Raw genomic sequence first — 27,002 nt, forward strand, 5'->3', positions numbered from 1 at the left:
ACTGTTCCACCATGGATCCTTCTGATCATTTCCTCCTAGTGGAAATAGTTTGATCCTTGGGATACTGTATTATTGTTACCAGGAGTTTATTGCTAGCAATCTGATTACATTTAAGTTAAACACTTTTCGCTAAAGTACAACATACGATGCTGTGTGCCATGATTGACCAATGCCAAGAACTCCTACTGTATTTGAGGGATAAACTCTGTTTCCCCTAGGTGACCAGGTGGTACTCAGTGTGATGTTAGTTTGGTTTCCTACAAATCACTGCATCTCCATCAGCCATTCACTGAATACTGTTAGCATCATTTTATAATCTTATTTATTTTGAACTGATGCTTTAATAAGAGTTTGAAAGTTTTCTCTCATAGGTCTTGAATACCTGTTTTGCAGATATTCCACCTAGGTATTTTGCCCCCTCTCCCTTTTGATTCTTATTTGAAACGAGTTCTTCTCTTTCATCACATCTTCTATCTGGGTGTTGTTCATGTATATGAAGATGATTGATTTCTATATGTCAATTCTATAACTTGTTACTCTTCTCAATATTCTTACTGTTTTTCAGTTTTTCTGTGTTATCTAGGAAATCTTTTCTTCTGTAAATACAGATAATTATACGCCTTCCTTTCCTTTTTAAAATTTTTTATTTTTCAGTACTAGGGATTGAACCCAGGGACTCTTTACCACTGAGCTACAACCCTTTTTATTTTGAGACAGGGCCTTGCTAAGCTGCATAGGCTGGCTTCAAATATGCAATCCTCTTGTCTCATTCTGTCCAGTCACTGGGATTAAAGGCATGTGCCTGTCTCTTCCTTTCCATTTTTATCATTTTAATTGATTTTCCTGTTCAATTGTGTTATAAATCCTCCAATAGGAAGTGAAATAGGAATTTCAACTTAGTTTTATCATCTTATTCTTGACTTTAGTATAAATATCTCCTTTGTTTCACCACTGAGAGCTAGACTTTTTCACCAAGAATTTTTAAAAAGATTAAATGAATTAGTATATATGAAGTATTTTAAATACTCTCAATAAATGTAAAATACTAAATAAATGTTAAATGTTAAAAAACTTTTAAAAATAAAAGAGGTTGACTTTTTAACAAGGATAGGCATATTTTTATCATGTTAAGGAAATATTCACTGATTTATAAAAAACAGGAAGTGGGTTGCATTTTGATATATTCATATGTGCACATAGCATAGTCTGATCAACTTCATACACAATGCATTCCACTTTTATGTATAACTATAATGCATGAATTAAAAATAAATAAATAAATAGAAGGAAGATCAATAAAGTAGAGGAAAGTGTTAAGGGGGAGGAAGGGTAGCACAGGAAAGGGGAAGTTTGGGGGACCAAAGTGGAGCAAATTATATTCCATGCAAGTAGGATTATGTCAAAATGAATCCCAATATTATATATAACAATAATGCACTAATAAAAATACTAAAAATTAAAAATAAAAAATTTAAAAAGGGAAGTGACTGAAGCCTGCCTGAAACCCTAATAATAAAAGCAACATTTAGACTCCCCCTGTCCTCCAAGACATAAATGGGTGTTGAATGGTGTTAAATGCCTTTTCAGCATTCCCAAGGAAAGAATATTATTTTTTCTATATTTAACCAGCTCAGCATTCCTGGAATCATCCCCTCTGTGGTAAAGATATAGTATTTTTTAAAAGTTCTGTTGGATTTTGCTTTTATTTTTTGAGACTTTGTGAGCCTGTGTGTATACTTAAAAGTAAGATTCTTTTGTAGTATTTTTTGGCATAGTTATTATTGATATCGTTCCTTCTTTATTAATTTTTGGGGGGTGCTGGAAAATGAACCCAAGGGCACTTAATTACTGAGCCACATCCCCAGTCCTTTTTATTTTTAATTTTGAGACAGGGTCTTACTAAGTTACTAAGGGCCTTGCTAAGTTGCTGAGGCTGGCCTCAAACTTGTGATCTTCCTGCCTCAGCCTCCTGAGCTGCTGGGATTACTGTTGTGTGCCATCATGCCTGACCAGACTGTATTTTTGTCATCAGTTTTTTCTTGCTTTCCTAAAATTGGATTATACCCTCTTATTATCGGCCCGAACGTGATATGTGCCCTTTCCAGGCAAAAGCATCAAGAGTTATTGTGTTTCTATTGAGTTCTTTTGCTCTTTTCATCTTCAACCTAAGAAAGGCATTTCCCAAAGGGCTGATTCTTCAGCTTGGATCCCTGAATGAAGTGGGCACATGAAACAGTTAATCAAGGTACACACAACTTGAGCTCATATGTAATGTAAATGAGCAAATAAATCTTTCTCTTTTTAGGCTCCTGAGATTTTGGGTGTTTTCTATCAGCTTTAATAAGACAAAAATGATTAATACAATCACTTATTTTCCTTTGTGAAATGTAGTTGGCTTAGACTTTCCAACCATTCCAGGGTTATTTTTGCTGTATTGCCTTCTTCATAGACTGTTTATTTCATCTGGTATTATACATTTATTTGCATGGACTTAAGCAAAACAGTCTTACGATTAAAGAAAAAATACATTTATATCTCCCTGCCCTTTCTTTTTTTCTTTCTTCTGTTTTAAAGAGACCCATACAGGTTTATTTAGCAAAGTAGAGCACATTCAAAGGAGAATATGGGCCATCTTCAGTGGGAGAAACAGAGAATCCCCCAGTCATTTCTTATTTTGCCTACTTGTGTTCTATTTCTCTCTTCCTTTAACAAGCGGCTTCTCTCTTTTATTGATTTTCTTCAAAGAAAATGTTTTCAGATAAAAATTTTCAGTTAAATTAGCATATCTATCACTGAAAATATTTATCATTTCTCTGTGGTAAGAACATTTAAAAATCCTCTCTTTTTTAAAAATTTTCATTTATTTTTATTGTAAACAAATGGGATACATGTTGTTTCTGTTTCTACATGGAGTAACAGCATACCATTTGCATAATCATACATTTACATAGGGTAATGATGTTTGATTCATTCTGTTATTTTTTTCCTCTCCCCCACCCTCCCACCCCTCTTTTCCCTCTATACAGACCCTCCTTCCTCCATTCTTGCCCCCCTCCCAGCCCCCATTATGTGTCATCATCCGCTTATCAGTGAGATCATTCGCCTTTTGGATTTTTGAGATTGGCTTATCTCACTTAGCATGATATTCTCCAATTTCATCCATTTGCCTGCAAATGCCATAATTTTATTATTCTTTATAGCTGAGTAATAGTCCATCATATATATATATATATATATATATATATATATATATATATACCACAGTTTCTTTATCCATTCATCAATTGAAGGACATCTAGGTTGGTTCCACGGTCTGGCTATTGTGAATTGAGCAGCTATGAACATTGATGTGGCTGTATCTCTGTAATATGCTCATTTTAAGTCCTCTGGGTATAGGCCAAGGAGTGGGATAGCTGGGTCAAATGGTGGTTCCATTCCAAGCTTTCTGAGGAATCTCCACACTGCTTTCCAGAGTGGCTGCACTAATTTGCAACCCCATCAGCAATGTATGAGTGTACCTTTTTCCCCACATCCTCTCCAACATCTGTTGTTGCTTGTATTCTTGATAATCGCCATTCTACTTGGGGTGAGATGGAATCTTAGGGTGGTTTTGATTTGCATTTCTCTTATTACTAGAGATGTTGAACATTTTTCCATATATCTGTTGATTGCTTGTAGATCTTCTTCTGTGAAGTGTCTATTCATTTCCTTAGCCCATTTGTTGATTGGATTATTTACATTCTTGGTGTGGAGTTTTTTGAGTTCTTTTTAGATTCTGGAGATTAGTGCTCTATCTGAAGTATGAGTGGCAAAGATTTTCTCCCACTCTGTAGGCTCTTTCTTCGAATTGCTGATAGTTTCCTTTGCTGAGAGAAAGCTTTTTAGTTTGAATCTATCCCAGTTATTGATTCTTGCTTTTATTTCTTGTGCTATGGGAGACCTGTTAAGGAAGTCTGATCTTAAGCCAACAAGGTGAAGATTTGGACCTACTTTTTCTTCTATAAAATGCAAGGTCTCTGATCTGATTTCGAGGTCCTTGATTCATTGTGAGTTGATTTTTGTGTAGGGTGAGAAATAGGTTTAGTTTCATTCTGTTGCATATGGATTTCCAGTTTTCCCAGCACCATTTGTTGAAGAGGCTATCTTTTCTCCATTGCATATTTTTGGAGATACTTTTGTCTAGTATGAGAAAATTGTATTTATTTGGGTTTGTGTCCATGTCCTCTATTCTGTACTATTGATCTACCTGTTTATTTTGGTGCCAATACCATGCCATTTTTGTTACTATTGCTTTGTAGTATAGTTGAAGTTTTGGCATTGCGATACCCCCTGCATTATTCTTCCTGCTAAGGATTGTTTTAGCTATTCTGGGTTTCTTATTCTTCCAGATGAATTTCATGATTGCTTGCTCTATTTCTGTAAGGTACAGCATTGGTATTTTAATTGGAATTGCATTGAATCTGTATAGCACTTTTGGTAGTATGGCCATTTTGACAATATTAATTCATGGGAGAACGTGGAGATCTTTCCGTCTTCTAAGGTCTTCCTCAATTTCTTTCTTCAATGTTTTGTAGTTTTCATTGTAGAGATCTTTTACCTCTTTGGTTAGATTGATTCCCAAGTATTTTATTTTTATTGAGGCTATTGCAAATGGAGTTGTTTTCCTCATTTCTCTTTCAGCTGTTTCGTCGCTTGCATATAAAAATGCTTTAGATTTATGCATGTTGATTTTATAGCCTGCTATTTTGCTGAATTCATAGATGAGGTCTAGAACTTTTCTGGAGGAGTTTTTTGGATCCTCGAAATATAGAATCATGTCATCAGCATATAGTGACAGCTTAAGTTCCTCTTTTCCTATTCGTATTCCTTTAATTTCTTTAGTCTGCCTAATTGCTCTGGCTAGAGTTTTGAGGACAATGTTGAATAGAAGTGGTGAAAGAGGACATCTCTGACGGGGCGATTCAAGATGGCGGCCTAGAGGGAGACTGCACCTCCAGTCGCCCCACAACCCAGGAGTTAAGAAGGGGAGGCATTGAGAGACTCGGACTGAAGCGGAGCCACGGGTGAGTCTGCCCACTGGGTAAAGCTCGGCCCGGGTGGCAGGCCCAGATAGAGGTGGCTTATCGGAGCCGGGCAGGGCAGCTAGAGTCATCCACAGGCAGTCCTGCGCACTCCGGCGGTGGGCCCCGCCCACACAGCCAGCTTCTCCAGGTTCTCGGAACGGAACTGGCCCGCTAGTGAGAGCCTGTCTGAACAGAGCAGGCTCCGAGTCCCGGAGCTGCTGCAGTGCAGTGTACTCCTGCAAAGAACCAGCGGAGAGCCTCGATCTGCAATCAGCCTCAGGGATAAGGGCAGGGCAGCCGGAGACCTCTTCAGGCGGCTCTGCCCACTCCGGCTGCGGGCTCTCTTCACGGGGCGATCCAAGATGGCGGCCTAGAGGGAGACTGCACCTCCAGTCGCTCCACAACCCAGGAGTTAAGAAGGGGAGGCATTGAGAGACTCGGACTGAAGCGGAGCCACGGGTGAGTCTGCCCACTGGGTAAAGCTCAGCCCGGGTGGCAGGCCCAGATAGAGGTGGCTTATCGGAGCCGGGCAGGGCAGCTAGAGTCATCCACAGGCAGTCCTGCGCACTCCGGCGGTGGGCCCCGCCCACACAGCCAGCTTCTCCAGGTTCTCGGAACGGATCTGGCCCACTAGTGAGAGCCTGTCTGAACAGAGCAGGCTCCGAGTCCCGGAGCCGCTGCAGTGCAGTGTACTCCTGCAAAGAACCAGCGGAGAGCCTCGATCTGCAATCAGCCTTAGGGATAAGGGCAGGGCAGCCGGAGACCTCTTCAGGCGGCTCTGCCCACTCCGGCTGCGGGCTCTCTTCACGGGGCGATCCAAGATGGCGGCCTAGAGGGAGACTGCACCCCCGGTCGCTCCACAACCCAGGAGTTAAGAAGGGGAGGCATTGAGAGACTCGGACTGAAATAGAGCCACGGGTGAGTCTGCCCACTGGGTAAAGCTCAGCCCGGGTGGCAGGCCCAGATAGAGGTGGCTTAGCAGAGCCGGGCAGGGCAGCTTGAGTCTTCCCAAGGTAGTCTTCCACACTCCGGCAGTGGGCTCTTCCCACACGGCCAGCTGCACGGTGCAGGCCCACAGTGAGAGCATTTCCGCACAGAGCCAGTTCCAAAACGTGGAACCAGTAGGGGGCTAGGGGCAGTATTCTTCGAATGAGCTGCTTTATCAGATTCCTCCAAGACATCAGGCTACTGAAGGCTGGGAGGTGATACACTGGAAATCTACTGGGACACTATAAGCCAATAGTGGAAAACTGCAATATCTCAGGGTCCCACTGACAACTGACCATTATGAGAAAACAAGGGAAGAAAATGTCCCAAACAAACCTAGATACTACATCAATAAAACCCAATGACAGCACAGCAGAAGAAAGGTCAGAAAGGGAGTTCAGAATGTACGTAATTAAAACGATCAGGGAAGCTAATGAGGAGATGAAAGAGCAAATGCAGGCATTGAAGGAGGAGATGAAAGAGCAAATGCAGGCATTAAATGATCGCACCAATCAACAGTTAAAAGACCAAACACGGGAAGCAAGAGATCATTTCAATAAAGAGTTAGAGATACTGAAAAAAAACCAAACTGAAATCCTTGAAATGAAGGAAACAATAAACCAAGTTAAAAACTCCATAGAAAGCATAACCAATAGGATAGAACACCTGGAAGACAGAACCTCAGACATTGAAGACAAAATATTTAACCTTGAAAACAAAGTTGAACAAACAGAGAAGATGGTAAGAAATCATGAACAGAATCTCCAAGAACTATGGAATATCATGAAAAGGCCAAATTTGAGAATTATTGGGATTGAGGAAGGCTTAGAGAAACAAACCAAAGGAATGAACAATCTATTCAATGAAATAATATCAGAAAATTTCCCAAATCTGAAGAACGAAATGGAAAACCAAGTACAAGAGGCTTATAGAACTCCAAACATACAAAATTACAACAGACCCACACCAAGGCACATTATTATGAAAATACCTAACATACAAAATAAAGACAGAATTTTAAAGGCCGCGAGAGAAAAGAATCAAATTACATTCAGAGGGAAACCAATAAGAATATCAGCAGATTTTTCAATCCAGACCCTAAAAGCTAGAAGGGCCTGGAACAACATATACCAAGCCCTGAAAGAAAACGGATGCCAACCAAGAATCTTATACCCAGCAAAACTTACCTTCAAATTTGACGATGAAATAAGATCCTTCCATGATAAACAAAAGCTAAAGGAATTTACAAAAAGAAAGCCAGCATTACAGAACATTCTCAGCAAAATATTCCATGAGGAAGAGATGAAAAACAACGATGCAAATCAGCAACAGGAGGCGCTAGCCTAAAGGAATAGCCAAATAAAGGAGAAACCAAATCATGTCAAAAACAAATATGAGTCAATTGACTGGGAATACAAATCATATCACAATAATAACCCTGAATGTTAATGGCCTGAACTCATCAATCAAAAGACATAGACTGGCAGATTGGATTAAAAAGAAAAATGCAACAATATGCTGCCTGCAAGAGACTCATCTCATAGAAAGAGACACCCATAGACTAAAGGTGAAAGGATGGGGAAAAACATACCATGCACACGGACACAGCAAAAAAGCTGGAGTATCCATCCTCATCTCAGATAATGTGGACTTCAAACCAAAACTAGTCAGAAGGGATAAAGAAGGACATTACATGCTGCTTAAGGGAAGCATAAATCAGCAAGACATAACAATCATAAATATCTATGCCCCGAACATTGGTTCATCCACGTACATCAAACAAATCCTTCTCAATTCCAGAAATCAAATAGACCACAACACAATAATACTAGGCGATTTTAACACACCTCTCTCACCACTGGATAGATCGTCCAAACAAAAATTGAATAAAGAAACTATAGATCTCAACAACACAATCAGCAATTTAGACTTAACGGACATATATAGAATATACCATCCAACAAAGAATGAATACACTTTCTTCTCAGCAGCACATGGATCCTTCTCTAAAATAGACCATATTTTATGCCACAAAGCTACTGTTAGTAAATACAAGAAGATAGAGATACTACCTTGTACTCTATCAGATCATAATGGATTGAAATTAGAAATAAATGACAGAATAAAAAACAGAAACTTCTCCAATACCTGGAGACTAAATAATACACTATTATATGATGAATGGATAACAGAAGACATCAGGAGGGAAATAAAAAAATTCTTAGAAGTAAACGAGAACAAAGACACATCATATCAAAATCTCTGGGACACTATGAAAGCAGTACTTAGAGGAAGATTTATTTCATGGGGTGCATTCAAAAAAAGAAGTAGAAATCAACAAATAAACGAGTTAACACTACAGCTCAAAGCACTAGAAAAAGAAGAGCAGACCAATACCAAAAGTAGTAGAAGACAGGAAATAGTTAAAATCAGAGCCGAAATCAACGAAATCGAAACAAAAGAAACAATCGGAAAAATTAATAAAATAAATAGTTGGTTCTTTGAAAAAATAAATAAAATTGATAAACCCTTAGCCACACTAACAAAGAGAAAGAGGGAGAAAACTCAAATTACTAAAATTCAGAATGAACAAGGAAACATCACAACAGACACGAGTGAAATACAAAACATAATTAGAAGCTATTTCGAAAATCTATACTCCAACAAAACAGAAAACCTTGAAGACATCAACAAATTTCTAGAGACATATGAACTACCTAAACTGAACGAGGAGGACATACACAACTTAAATAAACCAATTTCAAGCAATGAAATAGAAGAGGTCATCAAAAGCCTACCAACAAAGAAAAGTCCAGGACCAGATGGGTTCTCAGCCGAGTTCTACAAAACCTTTAAAGAAGAGCTCATTCCAATACTCCTCAAACTATTCCATGAAATAGAAGAGGAGGGAACCCTACCAAACTCGTTCTATGAAGCCAATATCACCCTGATACCTAAACCAGACAGAGACACATCAAGGAAAGAAAATTTCAGACCAATATCCTTAATGAACATCGATGCAAATATTCTCAACAAAATTTTAGCAAATCGCATACAAATATATATTAAAAAGATAGTGCACCACGATCAAGTGGGTTTTATCCCAGGGATGCAAGGTTGGTTCAACATTCGGAAATCAATAAATGTCATTCACCATATCAACAGACTTAAAGTTAAGAATCACATGATTATTTCAATAGATGCATAAAAAGCATTTGATAAAATACAGCACCCCTTCATGCTCAAAACACTAGAAAAAATTGGGGTAATGGGAACATTCCTAAACATTATAAAGGCCATCTACGCTAAGCCCATGGCTAATATCATTCTAAATGGTGAAAAACTGAAAGCGTTCCCCCTAAAAACTGGAACAAGGCAGGGATGCCCTCTTTCACCACTTCTATTCAACATCGTCCTTGAGACTCTAGCCAGAGCAATCAGACAAACCAAAGAAATTAAAGGGATACGAATAGGAAAAGAAGAACTCAAACTATCCCTGTTCGCTGATGACATGATTATATATTTAGAGGAACCTGGAAATTCAACCAGAAAACTTTTAGAACTCATAAGTGAATTCAGTAAAGTAGCAGGTTACAAGATCAATGCTCATAAATCCAATGCATTTTTATACATAAGTGATGAATCTTCAGAAAGAGAAATTAGGAAAACTACCCCATTCACAATAGCATCGAAAAAAATAAAATACTTGGGAATCAATCTCACAAAAGAGGTGAAAGACCTCTACAATGAGAACTACAGAACACTAAAGAAAGAAATTCAAGAAAACCTTAGAAGATGGAAAGATCTCCCATGTTCCTGGATAGGCAGAATTAATATCGTCAAAATGGCTATACTACCTAAAGTTCTATACAGATTCAATGCAATTCCAATTAAAATCCCAATGATGTACCTCGCAGAAATAGAGCAAGCAATTATGAAATTCATCTGGAAGAATAAAAAACCTAGAATAGCTAAAGCAATCCTCAGTAGCAAGAGCGAAGCAGGGTGTATTGCAATACCAGATCTTCAACTCTACTACAAAGCAATAGTAACAAAAACGGCATGGTATTGGTACCAAAATAGACAGGTAGATCAATGGTACAGAATAGAGGACATGGACACAAACCCAAATAAATACAATTTTCTCATACTAGACAAAGGGGCCAAAAATATGCAATGGAGAAAAGATAGCCTCTTCAACAAATGGTGCTGGGAAAACTGTAAAACTATATGCAATAGAATGAAACTAAACCCCTATCTCTCACCCTACACAAAACTCAACTCAAAATGGATCAAGGACCTCGGAATCAGACCAGAGACCCTGCATATTATAGAAGAAAAAGTAGGTCCAAATCTTCAACTTGTTGGCTCAGGATCAGATTTCCTTAACAGGACTCCCATAGCACAAGAAATAAAAGGAAGAATAAACAACTGGGATAGATTCAAACTAAAAAGCTTTCTCTCAGCAAAGGAAACTATCAGAAATGTGAAGAGAGAGCCTACAGAGTGGGAGAATATCTTTGCCAACCATACCTCAGATAGAGCGCTAATTTCCAGAATCTATAAAGAACTCAAAAAACTCTACATGAAGAATACAAATAATCCAATCAACAAATGGGCTAAGGAAATGAACAGACACTTCACAGAAGAAGATGTACAAGTAATCACCAGATATATGAAAAAATGTTCAACATCCCTAGTAATAAGGGAAATGCAAATCAAAATACCCTAAGATTTCATCTCACCCCAATTACAATGGCGATTATCAAGAATACAAGCAACAATAGGTGTTGGCGAGGATGTGGTGAAAAAGGAACACTCATACATTGCTGGTGGGGTTGCAAATTAGTGCAACCACTTTGGAAAGCAGTGTGGAGATTCCTCAGAAAGCTTGGAATGGAAACACCATTTGACCCAGCTATCCCACTCCTTGGCCTATACCCAAAGGACTTAAAATCAGCATACTACAGAGATACAGCCACATCAATGTTCATTGCTGCTCAATTCACCATAGCCAGATTGTGGAACCAACCTAGATGCCCTTCAGTTGATGAATGGATAAAGAAACTGTGGCATATTTATACAATGGAATATTACTCCGCAATGAAGAATGATAAAATTATGGCATTTGTAGGCAAATGGTCGAAATTGGAGAATATCATGCTAAGTGAGATAAGCCAATCTCAAAAAACTAAAGGACGAATGATCTCGCTGATAAGCGGATGAGGACATATAATGGGGGGTGGGACGGGCTAGCATTAGGTTTAGGGTTAGGTTTAGAGTTAGGCCAAGGAGAGCAGTAAGAATGAAGGAAAGAAGGACTGTGTAGAGGGAAAAGAGGGGTGGGAGGGGTGGGAGGGGTGGGAGGGGTGGGGGGGAGGGGGAAAAATATAATAAACATCATTACCCTATGTAAACGTAAAAAAAAATAAATAAATAAAAAAAAAAAGAGGACATCCCTGTCTTGTTCCTGTTTTTAAAGGGAACGGTTTCAGTTTTTCTCCATTAAGAATGATGTTGGCCATGGGCTTAGCATAAATAGCCTTTACAATGTTCAGGTATGTTTCTACTATCCCTATTTTTTCTAGAGTTTTGAGCATGAAGGGGTGTTGTATTTTGTCGAACGCTTTTTCTGCATCAATTGAAATAACCATATGATTCTTATCCTTAAGTCTATTGACATGATGGATTATGTTTATTGATTTACAGATGTTAAATCATCCTTGCATTCCAGGGATGAACCCCACTTGATTGTGGTGCATGATTTTCTTAATATGTTTTTGGATACGGTTTGCCAATATTTTGTTAAGGATCTTTGCATCTATATTCATCAAGGATATTGGTCTAAAATTTTCTTTTCTTTCCTTGATGTGTCTTTTTCTGGTTTGGGTATGAGGGTGATATTAGCTTCATAGAATGAGTTTGGTAGGGTACCCTCTTTTTCTATTTCCTGGAATACTTTAAGAAGTATTGGGATGAGATCTTCTTTGAAGGTCTTGTAGAACTCAGCTGAGAATCCATCTGGTCCTGGGCTTTTCTTGGATGGTAGGTTTTTAATGGCTTCTTCTATTTCATTGCTTGATAGTGATCTGTTTAAATTGTGTATGTCCTCCTGGTTCAGTTTGGGAGGAGCATATGTCTCTAGAAATTTGTCAATGTCTTTGGTAGATTCTATTTTGTTGGAATACAAATTTTCAAAGTAGCTTCTAATTATGTTCTGTATCTCAGTGGTGTATGTCGTGATATTTCCTTTTTCATCATGAATTTTAGTAATTTGAGTTTTCTCTCTCCTTCTCTTTGTTAGTGTGGCTTAGGGTTTGTCTATTTTGTTTACTTTCTCAAAGAACCAACTTTTTGTTTTGTCAATTTTTTGAGTAGTTTCTTTTGTTTCAATTTCATTGATTTCAGCTCTGATTTTAATTATTTCCTGTCTTCTACTACTTTTGCTGTTATTCTGTTCTTCTTTTTCTAGGACTTTGAGCTGTAATGTTAGGTCATTTTGTTGTTGACTTTTCATTCTTTTCTGGAATGCGCTCCATGCAATGAATTTTCCTCTTAGTACCGCTTTCATAGTGTCCCAGAGATTTTGATATGTTGTATCATCATTCTCTTTGACCTCTAAGAATTTTTTTTTATCTCCTCCCTGATGTTTTCTGTTATCCATGTTTCATTCAATAGCATATTATTTAGTCTCCAGGTGTTGGAGTAATTTCTCTTTTTTATTTTGTCATTGATTTCTACTCTCAGTCCATTATGATCTGATAGAACACAAGGCAGTATCTCTATTTTTTTGCATTTCCTAAGGGCTGCTTTGTGGCATAACATATGGTCTATTTTTGAGAAGGTTCCATGTGCTGCTGAGTAGAAAGTGAATCCACTCATTGATGGATGGAATATTCTATATATGTCTATTAAGTCTAGGTTATTGATTGTGTTATTGAGTTCTATGGTTTCTTTGTTCGGTTTTTGTTTGGAGGATCTATCTAGTGGTCACAGTGATGTGTTAAAGTCACCCAGAATTACTGTGTTGTGGTCTATTTGATTCCTGAAATTGAGAAGGATTTGTTTGATGTACAGGGATGCACCATTGTTTGGGGCATAAATATTTACTATCATTATGTCTTCCTGATTTATGGTTCCCTTAAGCAGTATGAAATGTCCTTCTTTATCCCTTCTGACTAACTTTGGCTTGAAGTCCACTTTAGCTGATATAAGGATGGAAACTCCCGCTTTTTTACTGAGTCCATGTGCATGGTAGGTTTTTTCCCATCCTTTCACCTTTAGTCTATGGGTATGTCTTTCTATGAGATGAGTCTCTTGCAGGTAGCATATTGTTCGGTCTTTCTTTTTAATCCTTTCTGCCAGTCTATGTCTTTTGATTGATGAGTTTAGGCCATTAACGTTCAAGGTTATTATTGAGATATGATTTGTATTCCCAGTCATTTGACTTATTTTTGGTTTTTAAGTTGGCTTGGTTTTTCCTTTGAGTGGTTTTTCTCTAAGGTAGTTCCTCCCTTTGCTTACCTACATTGTTGTTTTTCATTTCCTCCTCATGGAATATTTTGTTGAGAACATTCTGTAGCGCAGGTTTTCTATTTGTAAATTCTTTTAACTTTTGTTTATCATGGAAGGATTTTATTTTGTCTTCAAATCTGAAGGTTAGTTTTGCTGGGTATAGGATTCTTGGTTGGCAACCATGTTCTTTCAGAGCTTGATATATGTTATTCCAGGCCCTTCTAGCTTTTAGAGTCTGGGTTGAGAAGTTGGCTGCTATCCATATTGGTCTCCCTCTGTAAGTAATCTGATGCTTTTCTCTCGCGGCCTTCAAAATCCTATCTTTATTTTGAATGGTAGGCATTTTCATTATAATGTGCCTTGGTGTGGATCTGTTGTGATTTTGTGCATTTGGTGTTCCGTAAGCCTCTTGTATTTGATTTTCCATTTCATTCTTCAGGCTTGGGAAATTTTCTGCTATTATTTCATTGAATAGGTTGTTCATTCCTTTGGTTTGTATCTCTGTGCCTTCCTCAATCCCAATAATTCTTTTTTTTTTTTTTAAAAAGAGGTTAATGGGTCAATGTTTTTTTTTCTATTATTATTGTATACAAATGGGATACATATTGTTTCTCTATTTGTACATGGAGTCAAGGCGTACCATTTGTGTAATCATATGTTTACATAGGGCAATGATGTTTGATTCATTATTATTTTCCCTTCCCCCCAACCCCTCCCACCCCTCTTTTCCCTCTATACAGTCCTTCTTTCCTTCATTCTTACCACACTCCTTATCCCTAACCCTAAACCTAACCCTAAACCTAATGCTAACTCCTCCCACCCCCCATTATATGTCCTCATCCGCTTATCAGCGAGATCATTCATCCTTTAGTTTTTTGAGATTGGCTTATCTCACTTAGCATGATATTCTCCAATTTCATCCATTTGCCTGCAAATGCCATAATTTTATCATTCTTCATTGTGGAGTAATATTCCATTGTATATATATGCCACAGTTTCTTTATCCATTCATCAACTGAAGGGCATCTAGGTTGGTTCCACAATCTGGCTAGGGTGAATTGAGCAGCAATGAACATTGATGTGGCTGTATCTCTGTAGTATGCTGATTTTAAGTCCTTTGGGTATAGGCCAAGGAGTGGGATAGCTGGGTCAAATGGTGGTTCCGATCCAAGTTTTCTAAGGAGTCTCCATACTGCTTTCCAGAGTGACTGCACTAATTTGCAGCCCCACCAGCAATGTATGAGTGTACCTTTCTCCCCACATCCTCGCCAACACCTGTTGTTGCTTGTATTCTTGATAATCGCCATTCTAATTGGGGTGAGATGGAATCTTAGGGTGGTTTTGATTTGCATTTCTCTTATTACTAAAGATGGTGAACATTTTTTCATGTTTGTTGATTGCTTGAAGATCTTATTCTGTGAAGCGTCTGTTCATATCCTTAGCCCATTTGTTGATTGGATTATTTGTATTCTTCGTGTAGAGTTTTTTGAGTTCTTTATAGATTCTGGAAATCGGTGCTCTATCTGAAGTATAGTTGGCAAAGATATTCTCCTACTCTGTAGGCTCTCTCTTCACATTGCTGATAGTTTCCTTTGCTGAGAGAAAGCTTTTTAGTTTGAATCTATCCCAGTTGTTGATTCTTGCTTTTATTTCTTGTGCTATGGGAGTCCTGTTAAGGAAGTCTGATCCTAAGCCAACAAGGTGAAGATTTGGACCTACTTTTTCTTCTATAAGATGCAGGGTCTCTGGTCTGATTCCGAGGTCCTTAATCCATTTTGAGTTGAGTTTTGTGTAGGGTGAGAGATAGGGGTTTAATTTCATTCTGTTGCATATGGTTTTCCAGTTTTCCCAGCACCATTTGTTGAAGAGGCTATCTTTTCTCCATTACATATTTTTGGCACCTTTGTCTAGTATGAGAAAATTGTATTTATTTGGGTTTGTGTCCATGTCCTCTATCCTGTACCATTGATCTACCTGTCTATTTTGGTACCAATACCATGCCGTTTTTGTTACTATTGCTTTGTAGTAGAGTTGAAGATCTGGTATTGCAATACCCCCTGCTTCGTTCTTGCTACTTAGGATTGCTTTAGCTATTCTAGGTTTTTTATTCTTCCAGATGAATTTCATAATTGCTTGCTCTATTTCTGCAAGGTACATCATTGGGATTTTAATTGGAATTGCATTGAATCTGTATAGCACTTTAGGTAGTATGGCCATTTTGACAATATTAATTCTGCCTATCCAGGAACATGGGAGATCTTTCCATCTTCTAAGGTTTTCTTGAATTTCTTTCTTTAGTGTTCTGTAGTTCTCATTGTAGAGGTCTTTCACCTCTTTTGTGAGATTGATTCCCAAGTATTTTATTTTTTTCGATGCTATTGTGAATGGGGTAGTTTTCCTAATTTCTCTTTCTGAAGATTCATCACTTATGTATAAAAATGTATTGGATTTATGAGCATTGATCTTGTAACCTGCTACTTTACTGAATTCACTTATGAGTTCTAAAAGTTTTCTGGTAGAATTTCCAGGTTCCTCTAAATATATAATCATGTCATGAACAAACAGGAATAGTTTGAGTTCTTCTTTTCCAATTCGTATCCCTTTAATTTCTTTGGTTTGTCTGATTGCTCTGGCTAGAGTCTCAAGGATGATGTTGAATAGAAGTGGTGAAAGAGGGCATTCCTGTCTTGTTCCAGTTTTTAGGGGGAATCCTTTCAGTTTTTCACCATTTAGAATGATATTGGCCATGGACTTAGCGTAGATGGCCTTTATAATGTTAAGGAATGTTCCCACTACCCCAATTTTTTCTAGTGTTTTGAGCATGAAGGGATGCTGTATTTTATCAAATGCTTTTTATGCATCTATTTAAATAATCATGTGATTCTTAACTTTAAGTCTGTTGATATGGTGAATGACATTAATTGATTTCCGAATGTTGAACCAACCTTGCATCCCTGGAATAAAACCCACTTGATCATGGTGCACTATCTTTTTAATATATATTTGTATGGGATTTGCTAAAATTTTGTTGAGAATTTTTGCGTCAATGTTCATTAAGGATATTGGTCTGAAATTTTCTTTCCTCGATGTGTCTCTGTCTGGTTTAGGTATCAGGGTGATATTGGCTTCATACAATGAGTTTGGGAGGGTTCCCTCCTCTTCTATTTCATGGAATAGTTTGAGGAGTATTGGAATGAGCTCTTCTTAAAAGGTTTTGTAGAACTCGGCTGAGAACCCATCTGGTCCTGGACTTTTCTTTGTTGGTAGGCTTTTGATGACCTCTTCTATTTCATTGCTTTAAATTGATTTATTTAAGTTGTTAGTCCTCCTCATTCAGTTTAGGTAATTCATATGTCTCTAGAAATTTGTTGATGTCTTCAAGGTTTTCTGTTTTGTTGGAGTATCCAATAATTCTTAAATTTGGTCTTTTCATGATGTCCCATGGTTCTTGGAGATTCTGTTCATGATTTCTTACCATCTTCTCTGTTTGGGCAACTTTATTTTCAAGATTAAATATTTTGTCTTCATTGTCTGAGGTTCTGTCTTCCAAGTGGTCTAGTCTTTTGGGGATGCTTTACATTGAGTTTTTTATTGGGTTTATTGTCTCCTTCATTTCAAGGATTTCCATTTGTTTTTTTTTTTTGTTTTTTTTTTTTTTTTTTTTTGAGAATCTCTATCTCTTTGTTGAAATGATCTTTTGCTTCCTGCAGGTGCTCTTTCAGCTTATTTATATTATTATTCAGTGTCTTCATTTGCTCTCTTATCTCATCCTTTGCTTCATGAATCATCTTAATCATGTATAATCTGAAGTCCTTTTCTGACATTTCTTCTAACATACTGTCATTGGATTCTATTAATATAGTATCTAGATTTGTTTGGATCATTTTCTTCCCTTGTTTTTTCATGTTGTTCATGTATCTTCCCCTCTAGCAGTGCAGATACGGGGTATTGCAGATTTCCCCCTATAGGCATATAATGGCCCTATAGGTTTCCAAAACCCTTTCTTTAAGGGGAGATCAATATTAGCAGTGCCCAATTCAGACACTATGAAATCCTAGACCAAATAGCCCCTATGAGGACAATAACAAAATTGTCAAAATAAACAGAATGAGTTAAAATATTATCTTCAATAAAACAAACAGATTTTCAATAAGGTCTGCAGTTTCTAATGGAGGACAAAGAGGATGCAGAGGGATGTAGAATGTGACTGTTAATGGGATAAGAAATGATTATATGTAAGTTCTAGAAAATAGAAAGGGTGAGAGTGTAATCAAAAGAAATTGGATGTTAGCATGCAAAAAAGGGAGAAAGAGACTCTGAGGGAACAGGTAAACAAAAGGAAAAGAGAGCAAGAAAAGTAAAGAAATAAAAACTTAAATTTTTTCTATAAGGAGAAAAAAGAAAATCTACAGTATAACAGTCATATAGTAATGAAACCTCCCAGTCTTTAGTAGCCTGATGCATGAGAGGTACCTGACAATGCGTCAAGCCTCTAGCAGGCATCTCAGGATGGGATGCCCCACCTAAAGATCGGAGCTACGGTTTCCTGGATTATCCAAGATGGCCACTCTGACTTCGAAATGTGTTAGCAAATGGGGAGCTGCAGCTCAGGGTGTGGACGTGGTCAGCTGGAGGTCCTGGAGGTAGGATGTGGTTGGTCAGGCAGGGGTCCTGGAGGTCCGGTGTGTTTGGTGTGGTTGTGGGATCCTGGAGGCCGGTTACAATCAGTTAGTCTGGGGTCCCGGTGACAGGGCGCAGTCAGTTGGTCTGGGGGTCCTGGTGGCAGGGAGCAGTCAGTTGATGTGAGGGCCCCAGAGGCAGGGAGTGATCGGTCTGGCTGAGGGATCCTAGAGACGGGGCTCAGTCAGTCCGGCCAGGGGTCCTACGGGGCCTGGCTGTTGTCTCAAAATGGCGGCAGCCACGTGTAATCAAACCTGCAGGTTTTGTAACAGTGAACTTCCAAGCAACAGCAGGCAGCTGGTGCTCCACTGGTGGTCAGGGATCAGTTTGCTGACTTTTGTCGGACAATTGGGAGGTGAACCTCGTGCGTTGGGTGTTGGATAGGTGTAAGGCAGGCAATGGACAGGCAAGAGGCAGGCAAATGGCAGATGATAGGCACCTGACAGTGAGCAATCTGCACTCAAAAAAGGCGTCAATATGCTGGCAGACTGCAGGTCATCACAGCAGACAAATGGAGTAAACAGCAGGGGATCGATAAGCAGCAAAAACTGCCTCACCAAGAAACAGATATCCTCTGCTTGAAACCGGAGTTATAGAGCAACAAGGAACGCAGCCTCCCTCTAGTGCCATCTTGGATTCCCCAAAAATCCTTTCTTTAAAAATGTTTTTATTAGTGCATTAGAGTTATACATAATAGTGTTTTTCATTTTGACATAATCATATATATATGGAATTTAATTTACTCTCCCTCAATCCCCAGTCCTTCCTCTTTCCTGCCCCTCCTCCCATCCTGGTTATCCTTCCTCTACTCTACTGGTCTTCCAGCTGTTTGCTTCTTTTTGTTTTTCTGGTGTTGAGAATTGAACCCAGAGCTTTGTGCATAGGAGGCAGGCATTCTACCAAGTAAGCTATATCCTCAGCCCTAGTCTTCCAGCTGTTTACCTATTATTTTTTAATTGGTGCATTATAGATATACATAGGTGAAATTCACCAAGTTATATTTGTACATGCACATAGTGTAATTTGGTCAATTTCATTCCACAGTTCCTCTCTTTTAATGCCCCTCCTTCCTCTCCATTTACCAAATTACTTATTTTAGCTATTATGAAATGTACAGTGCATTATGAACTATATTTACCTTGCTGTGCAATAGATCTCCAGACTTTATTCCTCCTACCTAACTATAACTTTTGTTCTGTGATGTATACATGTATGGAAACTTCACATTGCAACCCATAAATATATACAATTATTATTTATCTCTTAAAAATGAAATGAAACTTAAAAAAAATTGATGAAAGAAGTTTAAAAGTTTTATTGAGATGTAATCCCCATACCATAAAATTCCCCCTTTCCATGTATATAGCTAATGGCTTTTAGTGTATTCATAGAGAAGTAGAGCAACCAACACATTCTTTGGATGCAAAGAATGTTCAGCACCCAAAAGAAACCCCTCACTCTTTGGCCATCTCCCTCACTTGCCTACTTTCCCAGCTCCTGGCAATCACTAGTCTACTTTCTGTCTGTAAATTTACATGTTCTGAACACTCATGTAAATGCAGTCATACAGTATGGCCCTTTGTGACTGACTTCTTTCACATAGCATAATGTTTTCAAAGCCCACACATGTTGTAATATGTATTATTCCTTTTTGTTGCCAAATATTATTCCACTGATGCATATGCCACATTTTTTCATCCATTCACAAGTTGATGGATGTTTGGTTGTCTTCAGTTTTGTCTATTATGAATAATGGGGTTAATAACATTTTTGTGTGAATGTACATTTTCGTGTCTCTTGAATACACCATGGGGTAGAATCGCTAGGTCACAGGGTAACTCTACACATAGCCTTTTGAGGAACTGCCAAAATATTTTTCAAAGAGGTTGAGCTGTTTTACAGTCCCACCAGCAGTGTATGAGGGTTCCGATTTCTCAACACACTTGTTATCTGACTCTAGCCATCTTAGAGGGTGTGGAGTGGTATCCCACTGTGGATATGTCTGGGTTTTTTTCCTTCTATCTTTTTTGTTTGCATGTGAAACCATTGTACTTCATAGTTGTCTTCAAAACCACAAACACTATTTTCTTCATACTAAAACATTAGTTCAGGTACACATAGAAGATGATTGTATAGACTCGCTTCAAGAAAAATGCACCCCATTATATGGGATCAGAAAATTTTGCTTGGAAAAACTTGTATCTGGACCAGTTTCTTATATATATCATTGTTAGTTGCTTTTTTTCTTTTTAAATTATTTTTTAATATTTTTGTCCTAATTAGTTGTACTTGGCAGTAGGATGCATTTATATATTTTGATACATCATATATAAATGAAGTGTAATCTGTCATTTTTCTGATGATCTTTCAACCTGGAAAAGTGTTTAAATACCTTTATTAAATAACTCTTGGATCCAAAGGAATTAGATATTTTAAAAATCTAAATTTCATAAATATATAACAGATTGTTGCAAACTATGGTCGCCTACTGTGTCATTAAACGCTGAATCTCATTCCTCCTTTTTGACTATATTTTGGTTCCTGTTATCCAATCTAATAATACTTCTGATTATACATGTTGCCTTTTTAATTGCAATTGCTGTTTGTGTAGTCTAGACTGAAATTTCTCATCAGATAGATGATTGGCCTAGATTTTCTCCCACATTCTATGAGCTGTTTTTTACCCCTTCTTGAGAGTGTCCTTTGAAGCACAAGTATTTTAAAACTGATGATGTGAAATTTAGCTACTTTTTATTTTGTGGTGTGTGTTTTGGTGTCATAGCTAAGAAACCATTGCCTTATTTGAGGTCATGAAGATCTATGCCCGTACATTCTCCTATTACTTTCACAGTTTCAGTCCTTACACTTAGGACTTTGATTCATTTTTAATTAATTTTGTATGTGATCTGAGGCAGGAGTTGAAATCTGTTCTTTTGAAACTGGATATTCTCTTAACCCAAAACCATTTGTTGTTGGGTGGCCATGGTGGTCTAGGGGTGAGCTTAGATGTCTTCTAAGACCATTTGTTGAAAAGACCTAAGAGCTGATTTTGTTACTTTGCTTTCTGATTTCTAATACAGTTTTGGCTTAAAATTTTTTTCTCCTTGCTTTCCTTCAGTTTATTTTTGTTGTCCCTTTTTTGCATTAGATACTTAATTCATGTAGTTTATTCTTTATATTTACTTATGTAAATATTTAAGGAAGAGAGTTTTCATTTAATTACCATGTTAATAATATACCATAGCCTCTGATATTTGACATTATTATTGTCATTGTTTTCTAAAATTTCTGCCATTTATATCTTTAAAAATTTTTTTTTTTTTCATTGGCACATAAATGTATGGATTTACTGGGTGCCATGTGATAGTTGAACACATGTAGAATTGTGATGACCAGAGGCTGGCAGAGTAGGGGTGATGTGGGTGGAGGTAGTTTGGATAACAGGAGCCAAAATACTGTCAAATAGGAGAAATGAGTTCCAGTGACTATAGCTGACAACAATCTGTTATATATTTTTCAAATTTAGATTTTTAAAGTATCTAATTCCTTTGAATCCAAGAGTTACTTAATAAAGGTATTTAAACACTTTTTCAAGTTGAAGGGTCATTTTTATTATTTTATTTTGTTATTAATTACTATAATTAATTTTCATTGCAATATCATCAGAGAGCATTAGTTTAATTATTGCTACTTTTTGGAAGTTATTTGAGTTTTTCTCTGCGACATTATATCTGTCCTTTTTCTCTATGTTCAACAGGAACTTGACAGTGAAGTGTGTTCACTACTATGATTGGAGCAGTGATATGTATACCCTCACACACATTCATACACATATTTTATTATTTTGTTTAGTATTCTTTATTATTACTTTTTAATCATTGTTCTGACTTGGAATGACAAACGTTTACTTAAGTCTCTTTTTATTGATATGTTTACATATTTTCCTGCATCTTCTGCAGTTTCTATTTCAAGAAAATTTTGCTGTTTTATTTGGTGCTCAGATATCCTAGATATTGTATTTTTAGTAATTGTGAGTGTAGGTTTCACTTTTACTAGGCAGCCTGCATACTGTTTAATCCTTTTTGTCCTGAGCTCTGCCATGCTCGATATACAGATCATGTTCTTTTGTTTATATTGGCCTCCTGTGCTATTAAAAACTACTTTTTATTTTAGTGACTTGTTTATCTCATGAAAGAGAAAATACACTTGTTTTCAGGGAGTACTAAAAGTTTCACAACTAAGACACATTCTCTGACCTACTCTTTTTTAGTAATAAAGGAATACTTTTTGTCTCCATCTGACTGTCCGACTCCATATCTCTGTCAGTTCCACACATGGGAGGGGAACAGGATTTCCCTGTATTGGCCCTAATGTCTTTATCTGCTCAAATAATTTTAGGTACTTTTTAGAACCTCTAGGATTCCAGGTTCTTTGTTTGCAGTTCAGAGCTTTTCCAAAGATGATCTCTTCCCACTTTACCTCAGTCAGTTATCTCTCCACCTCATGCTCAAAGCTCCTGCTTCCTGTGCTGGGCCTGTTCAGTACTTCCTTCCTCCTGGCCTTTGTTCAAGAGTCTGTTTCAGTATGCTGTCCACACCCTTCTTGTAAAACTCTCAACTACATTTTGTCCCAGAATTCTCCTGATTCTGCCTTGGTCTGTTTGTATCACAAATTGTGTGAGTGTGCATGCATGTGTATGCAAACAGTTTTAAGATTCTGGAGACTAGAGATTCTGATTTCTTCTTTGCTGTTTCACTGACACCTTGGACTGCCTAATGGGTGTTTACTAAATAGTTTGATTATTGAATGGTGGTTTCTGGAAGAATAGAATTTTGTTTCTGGAAGAATAGGAAATTTTGTCTTCAGAATATTGACTTCGAACATGCTGGACGCAGAACAGGTTCAACCTGGGGTCCAAGATTGGTTTGAATGGATAGGGGACTCTGAATAAGAATTTTATAAGACATTAATATATGCAGTTATGTCCATCCCATTAGATTAAAAAGTCCTCTGAGGTAAAGGATTGTCACTATGGTATTTATCTGACACTATGTCAGATTCATAGGTGGTACTCTATCTATATCTGTAGAATGAATGAACGAATGCATGAACAGTTTTTTGACCCTTCTGAGAGTACCATTAAAGAGAAAGTACACCCAAATATAATTGGAACAGATAAGAATGTAGAAAAATCAAAGAATAAATCTATTTCAAGTATCTTAAATTGTGTTCCCCATACTTTCTAGCACAGAGTATTTAGTAGGCTTTAATAAAACTTTACTGCATGCATAGTAGGTGGTTAATACATTGTCAAATATGTTGTTATTTTTCCTTCAGAGTTCAGAGGATGGCATGCTCAGTAATCATCTTAAGTGAAATATTTTTACAGAATTTTAATACAGTTTATTGAAGATCTTTTTCTCTGACCTATGGGATCATGGCAGGAGGAAATCAAACCAACAGCTCTGAGTTCCTCCTCTGGGGACTCTCAGAGTGGCCAGAGCAGAAGCACATCCTCTTCCTGATTTTCCTGTGCCTGTATGTGATCACTGTGGCTGGGAAACTGCTCGTTGTCTTGGCCATTGGTGCTGACACACAAATCCACACCCCTGTGTACTTCTTCCTCACCAGCCTTTCATGTGCAGACATCCTGTTCACCTCCATCACTGTGCCCAAGGCCCTGTTGAACATCCACACCAAGAGGAAGTCCATCTCCTATGCAGGATGCTTGGCCCAGCTCTACTTCTTCTTAGCTTTGAGGGACATGGACATCTTTCTCCTGGCCACAGTGGCCTATGGCCACTTCATTGTTATTTGCCACCCTCTCCCCTATGCAGTGATCATGAACTTCCAGCACTGCACGTTCATCATGATTGCCTGCTGGACCTTCACTAGTTATGTGGCTATGACCCACACCTTCCTCATATTCTGGCTTTCCTTCTGCTCTAAGAAGACTATTCCTGATTTCCTCCATGACCTAGGACACTTGATAAAGATCTCTTGCTCTGATATTCAGGTCAATAAACTTGTACTTCTCTTCTTGTGGGGGTTACAGTTATTTTAATCCCTTTCTTGCTCATCCAGGTCTCTTATATCCAGATTGTGTCAGCTATCCTTAGATTTCCCTCTGCCCAGGGAAGGCTCAAGGCTTTCTCTGCCTGTGGTTCACACCTCTCTGTGGTTGCCCTGTTCTTTGGGACAGTGATCAGGGCTTATCTGTGCCCCTCATCCTCTTCCTCTAACCCCCTGGTGGAGGACACAGCAGCTGTGATCACATACACAGTAGTGACTTCTATGCTGAACCCCTTCAGTTATAGCCTGAGGAACAAGAACATGAAGGCAGCACTGGTCAGACTTCTCAGGGTCAAAGTCTCCTTCTTGAGGGGCCAGTGACTTCTGCAAGGAAACTGAAGCTGTTCCTCTACACCCTCCATGGAGCGCCCTCCAGAAATTTCTACCTCAGGGGTCTCATTACTGAGTCCCTCATGGACCTTGCTGTTCCCCTCCCTGATTCCCCACTATGAGTTTGGTATTGTGGAAAATCAAGATTTGGATTTGTACTTTAAAGTTAATCTTTTATGACTTGCTCATTTGCTCATTTATTTTATGGTCATGCACCACAGAATGATTTGTCAGTCAATAATAGGCTGCATACATGACATTGGCCCTATAAGATTACAATAGAGCTGAAAAATCCCCCTTGCCTAGCGTCCTTGTGTCCTAACATCAGAACACAGTGCATTCCTAGTGCACTGCAGACATATAAGAGTGTAGCAACTTAATAGTAACAATGAAAGACTAGGCCACTGTTAAAGTATTTATTATAGTTTTGTAAATTTTTTCACTTATAAAATAAAGTTTACTATAAAATCATATGCAGTGTTGTGCTGGCAGCAGCCTTGCTTGTCTTGCTTACTGAATTTCTTGACTTACTAAGGGGCCATGTTGAAGTTGAATATGGTGGCACATGCCTGTAATCTCAGTAATCAGGAACTGAAGCAGGAGGATCCCAAGTTTAGGCCAACTTCTGCAATTTAGCATGACCCTGTCTCAAATTAAATGTATAAAAGGACTGTGATGTTGCTCAGTGGTACCAAAAACAAAAAACTCCCTAGTACAACAATAAAGAGAAGCCATGTTGATTGATTGAGCTGTACCACCTAGATTTGTTCACACAGTGATGAAGTTACCTAACTATATATTCCTTGGAATGTGTCCCTGTCATTAAGACATGAATGGCTGTACTTAGTAACTTTTCAGAAGGAGGATGAAATTATGAATTTATAATTCTAAACATTTGTGTAGCCTTTCATGCTAATTCATCAAAGCTTTATCATAGAAAGGTGATAGAAAGTGGGTTAATGATAAAACCATTAACAAGTAAGGTCAATAGCAGATGGCAAAGTGTTTAAACTTTAAGTGAATGAGTATATTTTTTTCCCACAAAATAGGAAATTATAAAATACTTATTGCCTCAAGGTTATGAACTATCAAAAAATTGCAGCTATCACAGCAAATCTCTCAACAATAACAGAAGTGATCTATGCAGTTTTTAGTAAAGTTATTTATGAGAAGACACAATAAAATTAGTTTCACTCTTTTGGGAATTGGCATGTAGTCATTCTCTACTACATCATGGCTGATTATGAATGTTATGTGAGATTGTCTGACTACAGTCCATGTAGGTCTGAGGCTTCAACTGGGGTTCCAGCCATCTCAGGGAATTTGGCACAGATGATCATGTAGCACACACACATTTGTTCTTCTGTATGCTAAATAGCAACCCCTGCTACCACCAATAGGGGTGAGGCAATCAGTGGTAGTGCCATGGTTCAGGGGTCAGGTGATGCCTTCAGAAAGAAGGAGACTGGGGAGGTGCACCAAGTTGCAATCTAATGCCTTCTGTCAATACAATCCATGCATTCTGTCATTCAGATCCATTTGTAGTTTCCAATTTTATCCAGCTTTCCTACTATAATATGGGGCCTATATTTGTTATTATTGTTGTTAAAATGAATTCAGCCTCGGTCCTTTCCACATAGGGTGTGCATACGTCCCATAATTAAGAATTCCCTCGAGGTGGTGATCAGTTATTAGTTGGAAATATTTGAGTGGAAATGTAGTGAAACAAGATATAGCCCCCAATACTGTAGGATGTCCCAAGGATATAATTGAAGGTCATCTTCTCCACTCCCACTGCCCATTCTAAATTTCCCTTACTTAGGCTGTCAGTTTGGCAGATCTGATATAATGTCTTTGTTCTTCATTCATATAGGTCTGACTTGTTAGTTATACTGATCTTTCTGTGTTATAATGACTAAGCTTTCCTTTAATATTTATTACCCTTCATGGAAATACTAAGAAATATCCAAGTGAATGCCTTAAGTTTAAGACATACCACTACCTGTCCTAACTGTGTAGAGGCAACCACAAATCCTCATGAAAATTATTATCAATTATTCTGGTTAGAAAAGTACCACCTATCTTTTCCTCTAGGTCTACTTCATGAGGAGGACAAAATGGTCAGCGGGTAATCACAGTTTCTATTTTAATGGATTCCTTAATGGGAAATAATATGTGTATATTTTGTTTGAACTGCTTAAATGATAAAACATTAGATTGTATGTTTTTCTATAATGTAAATTCTCAGAGAAACCACTAAGCAAGGTATACAAAAGGGTACACTCAAAAACACTATAGATAAATTAAGCATTTGAGTAACTTACAAGAAGACAGGAAGAAGAAATAAGAAAAGAA

At 37.9% G+C, this 27,002-nt stretch overlaps 2 protein-coding genes across 2 annotated transcripts in view; both read left to right on the plus strand.

Moving 5' to 3' along the window:
* LOC124980380 (olfactory receptor 1D2-like) overlaps positions 1 to 27,002 on the plus strand; it is a 110,911-nt gene that overhangs the window by 61,678 nt on the left and 22,231 nt on the right.
* Positions 23,683 to 24,638, plus strand: LOC124980381 (olfactory receptor 1P1-like). The gene is given in 2 exon segments (XM_047545877.1): positions 23,683 to 24,294; positions 24,297 to 24,638. Coding segments are annotated over 2 exon segments (954 nt in total).

This window comes from Sciurus carolinensis, chromosome 3, assembly GCF_902686445.1.
Source record: "Sciurus carolinensis chromosome 3, mSciCar1.2, whole genome shotgun sequence".
Lineage (NCBI taxonomy): Eukaryota > Metazoa > Chordata > Mammalia > Rodentia > Sciuridae > Sciurus > Sciurus carolinensis.